Here is a 9519-nt window from a genome sequence, read left to right on the forward strand (position 1 = left end):
GAGGGAAATGGTGATTTGTCCTTCCACTTACCTGCGCCCTCGCCCTTGGTGGTTGACTCTGACGTGCCCTGACTGGGGACAGAACGGCAAACCCAAGGTGTCAGGGCGACGCCCTCCCCCGCTGGGCTCGCCAGCCAGGGCGGAGGTGTGTCTTTGTGTCAGGGTAGCCCCTACGTCACCAGGTTATTGTGAGGACCAGGCGGCAGTAGTGCAGTTCGTGAACTTAGCACCCGGCTCTGCACATGGCAGCTCTCCATACTGCAGAGATTTTGGTCTAGAAAACTGCAGAACACGTGGCAGAGAAAACCGTTCGGGGGAAAAGAAGTTGAAGGGCCACTTTGAGCAAACGTGCTGTGTAAAAACGACTACATGTCATAAAAAAGGTGAGTGTTTACTCCCTTCAAAAGTATTGTAGTTGTATGGATCTATTTTTAATAGCACTGAAAGGAAGATAAAAGCCAATAGCTGGTTTAACTAGAGGTGACCTCAGAGCTAGAATGATGACTTCCGAAGTAAAACTCGCTTTGGCTTCGTCACTAACTATTGCGAGTGTCTGCATTTGACTTTCTCACCATTTAAAGCTCCTAAACGTGAAAGCAGCGCCTCTCCCTCACGCCAAGTTCCCTGGTGGGCGCCGGCAGAGCAATGCGGGGGGACCCGTCCTGACGCGGCCGTGTTCGGGGGCAGAAAGGCACAGACCCTCAGGACAAGCAGAGCCTGTCACTTGCTCCTGGCACGAAAAGAACTCGCCTCCGTGAGGCTTCCCGTTGGGGACGCTGACACCCGTCGAAGTCGGTCCTTGACGACACGCTGAACAGCGATGTGCAGGGGACAGTGATCGGGGGCGACGCCGGGCGTCCGTGATGGGAGTCAGTGACAACAAGCGACCAGGCTGTGCCACCGCTGTCCAGGGGTGTCCCCGGGCCTCAGGCGGGGCACCCAAGCCCACTTCTCAGGGCAGTAAACCTGCGGCCAAGAGCCTGGGGACAGGGAGCCGTCAGCAAGTAGCTCACCTCGTGATTTTGGACCAATGGCTTAACCTGTGGGAAAGGTAACGCTTGTGTCATCTCCAGAAATCTCTGATCTGTGAGCACCTGAGTTTGGGAACCAGGGTCCTGATGTGCACGTGTGACACTCCAGCAGGCTTTGCGGGGGAAGGGAAGGGCTGTGCCGCGGTCCTTTCCCGCCGTGGCGGTGCTCTGCCTCACAAGGCTCAGCCGCGGAGCCTCTGTGTGCGGCGCCTGCAGGGACCCGCGTGGGGAGGGGCCTCTGTGCCCAGGCGGCTTTTGTCTCACAACCTGTTCACTGTCTGAGGTTCCAGTGAATCCACTGTCAACTCGTGACATACCTTGAAGGGAAAAAAACCCCACAAAGTCGTTTCCGGGGTCGTGCTCATGATCCAAAATACATAACACGGCCCTGCCCTTCCGACAAAAGGAAGCTAGCGTGGTGTCCCCTCCGGGAGATGTCCGCTCACCCCCGTCTCTGCCCTCAGGATGGTGCCTCTGCGGTGGTGGCTGCTGTGGCTGCTGCTGGCGCTCGGCTCACGGACCCAGAAGCTGCCCACGCGCGACGAGCTCTTCCAGATGCAGATCCGGGACAAGGCGTTTTTTCACGGCTCCTCGGTGATTCCAGACGGGGCTGAAATTAGCAGCTACCTCTTCAGAGACACGCCCAAAAGGTACGCTCCCTCCCAGCAGCCCTTCTGTTATCAGCGAGCCCAACCAGGATGCCCCCCTCCGAAAAGGAGGGTCCCCCTCCACACTGCTCTGTGACTCTTTGCCTGTTTTCTCGCAGTGGGAGAAAATGGGGGTGCAACTCCTAAGCGTCACCCGGGGGCCCTGATTCTCGCTCCCTGGGACCTCCTGGGTGCAGTGGGCGGGTTTTGCGTTTCTTGCCTTTTGGAATGACTGCTGTCTTTTCTTCAGGACGGGGGGAGTCTCTAAGAAGGACTCTCGAGGATTAAAATGAAACTCATTGAATGCATGTGATTCTTCAAAGGGTGGCATTGAGCCTTAGAAGGGTAATATTTCTTTGGCCAGTAGGATCAGATTCTGAAAGCATCACACCAAACAGTGGTAAAAACTGACACGGTCCATTCACCTTCACAGCAGCATCGACAGATGGGCCTACTGAGGCTTCTACATATTTTGACCTTTAAACATTGCGTATATGTTATATCATTAAGTACATAAGTGTATATCTTTCATCGAAACCAGTTTTATTTAAAGTTACGTGCAGTACCCAACCCCCCGCCCCCCGGCCGTAACTACGTGTCCGTTTAGCCTGGGCGCACGGGCATCCAGAGGGCGACCCTGGGTCACGCCAGCCACGGCCCACGTTCCGAAGACGGAGGGGCGTCAAATCCTTGGTTCTCCTTCTCTTGTCGCTTCAGTTTTGATTGGCAGTAGAAATGGGGGGTGGCCGCCGCCCGCCGCGGCCTGGACGTCACCGTCGGGTCAGTGCACGGTAGCAGGGACCGGCTCTCCTCCCGTGACGGAGGGGCGTGGCCGGGGCATCGTAGCAGCGCTGCCCGAGGGAAACTGTCTGTCTGAATGAACGGGATGGAGGAGTAGTACAGACAACAGTTACGACTCTTTCGGTGACCCCCGCGAGCGTGAAGGCACACGAGCAGGGACGGAGACACAGGAAGGACGCGCCGCGTCCCGGACCGAGGCCCAGTCGGTGAGGGCAGGGCCGGGCGTGGGGTGCGGTCCCATCGCCCCGCTGCACCGAGGCCAGCGGCTTCTTGCCAGACATGTTTGCTTTTTTGGTATTTTGTCTCTCTACATGTTCCAGTGAATCACCTCTTTTCCTTAAAAATGACATTGCTGTCCCAAAAGTGCCTGGGCCCTGCTCTGCCATCTCCTCAAATACAGCTTCCCATGTTAGTACGCATTTCACTGAATCAAATCAGGAGCTTAGCCGCAAACGTCCAGTCTCTCAACATTGAGCTTTGGTTCCAAGAGTGGTCTTAAAAATGAGATGACATTTTTTTTTTCTTTAGAACAACGTGTTCTTACTACAAGATGTTTAAAACAGTGAGCACGTGCCCCTTTGCGCCCTTGGTTTTTATTTCTTTTATTTGTTCTTTCTGTCTTTTTCCCCCACAAATTGTAACTGCGGATTTTGAAATCTACATTTGGGTGAAATGTTAACTTCCAGCCGTTAAGTAAAGAGTTGCAGTCAAGGTAGAAACATCATTTCTAGGGGGTGAAACATGCAGTCACTGTTGATACCACCACTAAAGACAAGATTCCAGAAAAAGTTGAGGAGCAGCACTTAGCAGAAGATAGCGAATTCAAGAAGCACCGGTAGCCGGGACCGGAGGGCGGCTGGGAGCAGGGAGCCTAGTGATCGGTTCGGATCTAGTTTAAAGGCGGAGCCAACAGCGTTGGCAGGGGCCGGGCGTGGGGAGCGGGCGGGAAGACGTCAGCAGTGGCTCTAGGATGTTCGTCCTGAGCAGCTGGGAGGCTGGGGCGCCCTTCACTGAGCAGGGACAGGCTGCAGCAGTGGCTGGTTTGGGGCCGGAATCAGAGTTTTGGATTCGATACCTTCAGTTTAAATTCCCAGAGAAGAGGCGGCGCAGGCAGAGGCCCTGCTCCGTCCCGGGGCGACGCCGTGCTTGGCAGGTGAGAAGGAGCCACAGAGGAGCTGGACGGAGGGGAAGACCACGTGGTCCCTGTGGGGAGGGCGGCGGGGGAGGCTGTGGAGAGGGCCCAGGGCAGAGAGACGCCCGCAGGTGGGACCTGCGGCCGGCGACACCTCCTGGTGCTTCGCCGCGGGGCCGGCGAGCGGCTCCGGGCTCCTGCGCCGAGGCCGCGGGTCCTCGCTTGCAGGATGCAGGCTCTGAAGGACGGTTCAGAGACATCGTCCAGGCTACTCAGAGGAAGAATACGTGGCGTCGTTACAGTCAGGCAGCATTTTTATGCTCCATAAAAAGTCTTTTTAGGCGACGTAACAGAATCTGAAGGGAAAGCGTAGAGCAGGGTGTTTCGATTTTTAAAAAAGACTTGTTTGAAAGTTAGGTTATTTAATTCCACAGAAAGTCTTTCTTTCTGAAACTGAAACAGTGATCTCTATTTTAAAAAAACACTTCTCAAATGGGACTGGATACCTCGATCTAAAACGACAGGGACCAGCAGAGCAGTGAACGACAGCGGCTAATGCCTTTAAGGCGTCCGCTGCCGTGACGGGGCCTCTTGAAGTAGTTGGTGACTCTGTCAGAGTGGCTTTGGGGTACCTGACAAAGGCATTGCCAAGTTTATGGAAAACGCAGGACCCGTAGGTCCTCCTGCCTGGAAACTCTCTTGGTCGTGACTGCCTTTGCCCTGGCCGGGCCTGTGTTCGGTGGCACCCAGGACAGGCAGGAGTTGAGTCTTCACGCACATCCCACCCACGTGACTCGATTCAGCTCATCTCTTTATTATTTCACACCGTGCTGTTGGTAAACCTGGTGGCAGAACGCAGCGCCCCTGGCCTTCCGCCGTGGGTGCTGAAAGGGCCACGATTTGTGTCAAAGAGCCCGTTTTGCGCCCTGTTCAATGAATGAAGGTTAAACCGCGTGCTTTCCCGTGAGCCCTGGCCGTGCGTGTCCGGGTGGCTCGGCTCCGGCTGAGGGGTGTGTTTGCCCACAGGTACTTCTTTGTGGTGGAAGAAGACAACACCCCGCTGTCGGTGACGGTGACACCCTGCGACACGCCCCTGGAGTGGAAGCTGAGCCTGCAGGAGCTGCCGGAGGAGGCCAGCGGGGAGGGCTCAGGTGAGCGGCAACCAGGGTCAGAGAGCAGGCGAGGAGAGCGCAGGCGTGGGCGCCGAAGGGACGCGGCCGGGCTGCTGTTGGGGCGCGCCGCCCCGGCTGTGGTCCGCGGTCCTGCCGGGCGGGGATCCCCCGCTGGCGGCTTCACAGAAGGCTGACGCCCGGGCGCTGTCCCCCGAGGGTCTCATTAACTGCGCCTACGGTCTGCACGCTGGGGCTGTTGCAGGCTCGGCCCAGTGAGCCTGACAGGCAGCCAAGGGGGAGGCCCTCTGATCTCTGGGAACAAAGGGTGGAAACGAGGGAAGCAAGAGGGCATCCGGCACCACCGCAAGTGTGGGGTGAGAGGCGGGCGCGGCAGGCGGGGGCGGGGGGGCGTTGAAAGACATGCCGGCCACGGGAAGTGGACCACGAGGGACCTGGAAATGAGGGGGTCTGTGGGGGGCCCTGGAAAGCTGCCGCTCCCTTCAGGGGGCGACGGCGCCGTAGCTGGAAGGGGGCGAGGGGCCGGTGGGTATATTCAGGGAGATACTGACTACGTATGGGGAGCAACGAGGCTGAGAGGAAAGGGGTGGGCGAGGGGGGCTGTGTTGGTCTCAGGACTGAAATTCGGGCTCCTGGGTACCTCCCCGCCCACCCGCTGGGACGAGCTGGGGAGGTGGGCTCCCGCTCGGCACCCAGTCCTTCCCGATCCCGCGCGCACTGGTGTCCGGGAGTAGCGGACAGTCACAGCACCAGCAGGTGGGAAGAGCTTGTTTCCAGCGCCGCCCCTGCGTCTCGCGCTCCGTCCATGGGAGACGGGGGGCGCTCTGACTGCATGTGCAGGAGAGCGTCCGTCCTCCTGACAAGAGCGGGGTTAGCGAAACGACCGCCATCGAAATGCCACGGACGCTCTCCTCGCTGGAGGCGGGTGGACGGGAGAGGTTGGCCTCTACAAGGGCTGCCGTCTGTGATCCGAAAATTCCTCCCGTGGGAGTCCGTCCTGAGGAAAGACTTTGAAATCAGAAAAGCCCCCCACGTAGATAACAGCACGACTTATAAGGGTCACAAATTAACCAATGGTATCATTTTTAGGCTCTCATCTTAAGTGAGAAAAGCAGGATTCGAAATTGGAGGCTTGTCTGGAGGCAGAGGTGCATGAAAAAGAATGTTATTAAGTTACAAAGCAAAGTGAGAGTACTATCAATAGTGGGAAAATATGGGGGGGCGGGGAAAGGCTGGATGGAAACCACCCCACGTCCTCACGAGGGGCTGCCCGCAGGCCGTGAAGGCGGATGGCTCTCTGTCGGGCTCCCCGTTTCCCGTGCTCTGCTGGGCTCAGGCATCATCCCCACGGCAGAGGGGAGCGCGGAGGGCTCACACGCGGTTCTGCGGGGCCGCCGCAGCCGCAGCCTCGGCCCTGACGAGCCGCCTCTGCCCGTCCCTGTCTTGCAGGTGAGCCGGAGCCGCTGGACCAGCAGAGGCAGCAGGTGACGAGGGAGAGAGGCACGGAGCTGTTCTCCTACAAGGGCAACGACGTGGAGTCCTTCCTGTCTTCCAGCTCCCCCTCTGGCTTGTACCAGCTGGAGCTCCTGTCGACCGAGAAAGACACGCACTTCAAAGTCTACGCCACCACCACGCCGGAGTCTGACCAGCCCTACCCAGAGCTGCCGTACGACCCCAGAGTGGACGTAACGTCCCTGGGGCGCACCACGGTCACGCTGGCCTGGAAACCGAGCCCCACGGCCTCCCTGCTGAGGCAGCCCATCCAGTACTGCGTGGTCATCAACAAAGAGCACAACTTCAAGAGTCTCTGCGCAGTGGAGGCGAAGCTCAGCGTGGACGACGCCTTCATGGTGGCCCCGAAACCGGGCCTGGACTTCAGCCCCTTTGACTTCGCCCACTTCGGATTCCCGTCGGACAATTTGGGTAAGGACCGCGGCTTCCTGACCAAGCCGCCTCCCAAACCGGGCCGCCCCGTCTACTCGCGGCCCAAGGCCGACATCCAGAAGATCTGCATAGGGAACAAGAACGTCTTCACCGTGTCGGACCTGAAGCCTGACACGCAGTACTACTTCGACGTCTTCGTGGCCAACAGCCGCAGCAACCTGAGCACGGCCTACGTGGGCACCTTCGCCCGCACCAAGGAGGAGGCCGAGCAGAAGACGGTCGAGCTGAAGGACGGGAGAGTGACGGACGTGTTTGTGAAAAGGAAGGGGGCCAAGTTCCTGCGGTTCGCGCCCGTCTCCTCTCACCAGAAGGTCACCTTCTTCGTCCACTCCTGCCTGGACGCGGTGCAGGTCCAGGTGAGGAGAGATGGGAAACTGATTCTGTCGCAGAACGTGGAAGGCGTTCGGCAGTTCCTGCTGCGGGGGAAGCCCAAGGCCAAGTACCTCATCCGCCTGAAGGGCAATAAGAAGGGGGCGTCGATGCTGAAAATTCTGGCGAGCACGCGGCCGGGCAAGCACGCCTTCCCCTCGCTGCCCGAGGACACGAGGATCAAGGCCTTCGACAAGCTGCGCACCTGCTCGTCGGCCACCGTGGCCTGGCTGGGCACGCAGGACCGGAACAAGTTTTGCATCTACAAGAAGGAAGTGGATGACAACTACAACGAAGACCAGAAGAAAAGGGAACAGAACCAGTGCCTGGGGCCGGACACGAGGAAGAAGTCAGAGAAGGTCCTCTGTAAGTACTTCCACAGTCAGAACCTGCAGAAAGCGGTGACCACAGAAACAATCAAGGGGCTGCAGCCGGGCAGAGCTTACCTGCTGGACGTGTATGTCGTGGGGCACGGGGGGCACTCGGTGAAGTACCAGAGCAAGGTCGTGAAAACCAGGAGGTTCTGTTAGTGACTCGGGGGCAGGAGCCGGGCGCGGAATGCCGCCGGGAGGGACGGGGCGAGCGGAGTCCCGCGGCGGGGAGCCGCCGGGGCCGCCCTGCGCTGGGGAAGGAGGGCGCCAGCGTGTCTGCCCATGCGGGTGTGTCCCGGCCAGAGGAGGCTTGCTCCAGAGTGTCCCGGGGGCACCGGGTGTGCCGACGTCACGGACAGAGGACGTCTTGAAGGATGCGCTGCCCCTTGCTTTGCCCACTGCATGAACTGCTTCTAAATTATTTTATTACTGAAAAATCTAAAATATGCCATTCGTTGCACACATCCACAGAATGCAAATCCGTCCTCTCTATAGATGCTAGGAGATATATATATATAAATATAATATAAATTATTTTATGAAGTCTTGTTTTAAATGTGCTTCTATGATCGTAAACTATTAAATTCTTTTCCTGTTAAAGTTCAGATTTAATCTAAGTATATTGAGTGGACAGCTCTCTAGTCAGTTATATTGTAAATTCCTCTCCGTTGAGTAAATGTTTAAATGCTGTGTGTATCCCCTGTACAAAGTTGACACATGATATTCATGTACATAAAATTAAAGATATTACATTATATACGGCTCACTTTCCCAAGCAGCTCCCTTGGTGTATTCAGTTAACATTCTGTCCCCCAAACTGCGTCCGTATGTACTTTGGCACCAGAATTGACCCCCCTCTGAGTCGTGCCAAGACGCGCGGCGCCCCCCGCCCCCTGGAAGCTGCCCTAGCGGTGGAGGTGGTGGTCCAGGTTGTGTTTCGACAGCAAGCAGCTCGCTGCTGGGAGCACGGAGGGCCCTGGAGGCCTCGTCTCATCCAAGGGGGCCAGGCCAGACGCGGTAGCCCCATCAGCATCCCGCAGGTCATCCCGACAACCACGACATCGCCTCCACTCTAATAATAAGCACCTGTTTTAAGCACAAAATCGGTGTAATTCCAAGTGTTTTCCCTCTGACTGTAATTAGTGATGAGAAAACAACAAAAAGCTGCTGTTTCGTAACATGAAGAGTCTGGTACTTTTAACTTTGATTTTTCCTGCATTTTTAAGAGGTCGCTCAGGGGTGAGACAAAACTGAGGCCCAGGAGGAGGGCGCCGCGTCTGCGCGGCGCCGCGGGCAGGCCTGTGCCCGGTGCTCCTGTTCCTCACAGGCTCCGGACATGGGCGGCCCGGGGCCCGGACTCTGAGGGGTCTGCCACCTGTGGTCACCTAAGCTCTGCGACTTCAGGAGAACCTGTTCCCCTCCTTGTCTTTCTCTCTTTTTTATAAATTAGGTGGTGACCGGTTGGGACAAGATGGCCACGTAGGATACCTTCTATTACAAGACATTGTTCTTGGCAGAATTCTGTGATTCTCAGTTAGAAAGCATTTCTGGAGCTACGAGTAGGGACGAGGTAGCCCTTGACCCCTCCACGGTCCCCACCGTGCGGGCCGTGCCCTCCGCCTGGGGCGAGCACAGGGGGGGCACCCAGGGAGCGCAGATCGCGGCGGCTCAGGTCGGGCAAGCGGCGTCCCCCCGGCCGGGGCTCTGCCCGCTCGGGAGAAAACATCCTCTGTAACAGTGTACCATCCAACGCGCCCGTGTTACGAGTCCAAACTAGAATGTGTCCCATCTATCTGTACAACACAGCGGTAATACCTGAAATATTTTTTTTAAGAACATGCATGTAACTAACCAAGGAAAACGTTGGTTGAAAGTAAACCTTGACCCTTGACAGCGTCCCAGAGATGTTCTCTTCTAAGTCATAAACGGGGTGCCTTTGGGAGGAGGCCCCACCTCCTCCCATTGCTCACAAATCTGGTGCTGCCCAGCAGCGTGCCGAGATCACTGCGGAGAAGCGGTTGTCGCCGCTGCCGAAGGGGACGTGCTTCGCACCCACGAAGCCTGCGGGCCGGGCAGGCCCATGCAGCCGAGCAC

General features: G+C 57.5%; 1 protein-coding gene across 1 annotated transcript; it reads left to right on the plus strand.

The window, feature by feature from the left end:
- The first annotated feature begins 1496 nt into the window (after window positions 1–1496).
- Window positions 1497–7584, plus strand: NDNF (neuron derived neurotrophic factor). The gene is made up of 3 exons (XM_054561988.1): window positions 1497–1681; window positions 4638–4762; window positions 6191–7584. The coding sequence occupies exons 1-3, from the start codon at window positions 1497–1499 to the stop codon at window positions 7582–7584; spliced, it is 1704 nt and encodes a 567-aa protein (XP_054417963.1).
- Window positions 7585–9519: the final 1935 nt, after the last annotated feature.

Source organism: Pteronotus mesoamericanus, unplaced genomic scaffold, assembly GCF_021234165.1.
Source record: "Pteronotus mesoamericanus isolate MK-2021 breed Mesoamerican mustached bat unplaced genomic scaffold, CSHL_Meso_final contig_163, whole genome shotgun sequence".
Lineage (NCBI taxonomy): Eukaryota > Metazoa > Chordata > Mammalia > Chiroptera > Mormoopidae > Pteronotus > Pteronotus mesoamericanus.

What these genes read in the sequence shown, in the direction of transcription:
- NDNF (XM_054561988.1), top strand. Translation starts at nt 1,497, where the DNA reads ATGGTGCCTCTGCGGTGGTGGCTGCTGTGGCTGCTGCTGGCGCTCGGC. An exon ending in TTCAGAGACACGCCCAAAAG is followed by an intron (nt 1,682 to 4,637) that starts GTACGCTCCCTC and finishes GTTTGCCCACAG; the next exon opens with GTACTTCTTTGTGGTGGAAG. An exon ending in GGCCAGCGGGGAGGGCTCAG is followed by an intron (nt 4,763 to 6,190) that starts GTGAGCGGCAAC and finishes CCTGTCTTGCAG; the next exon opens with GTGAGCCGGAGCCGCTGGAC.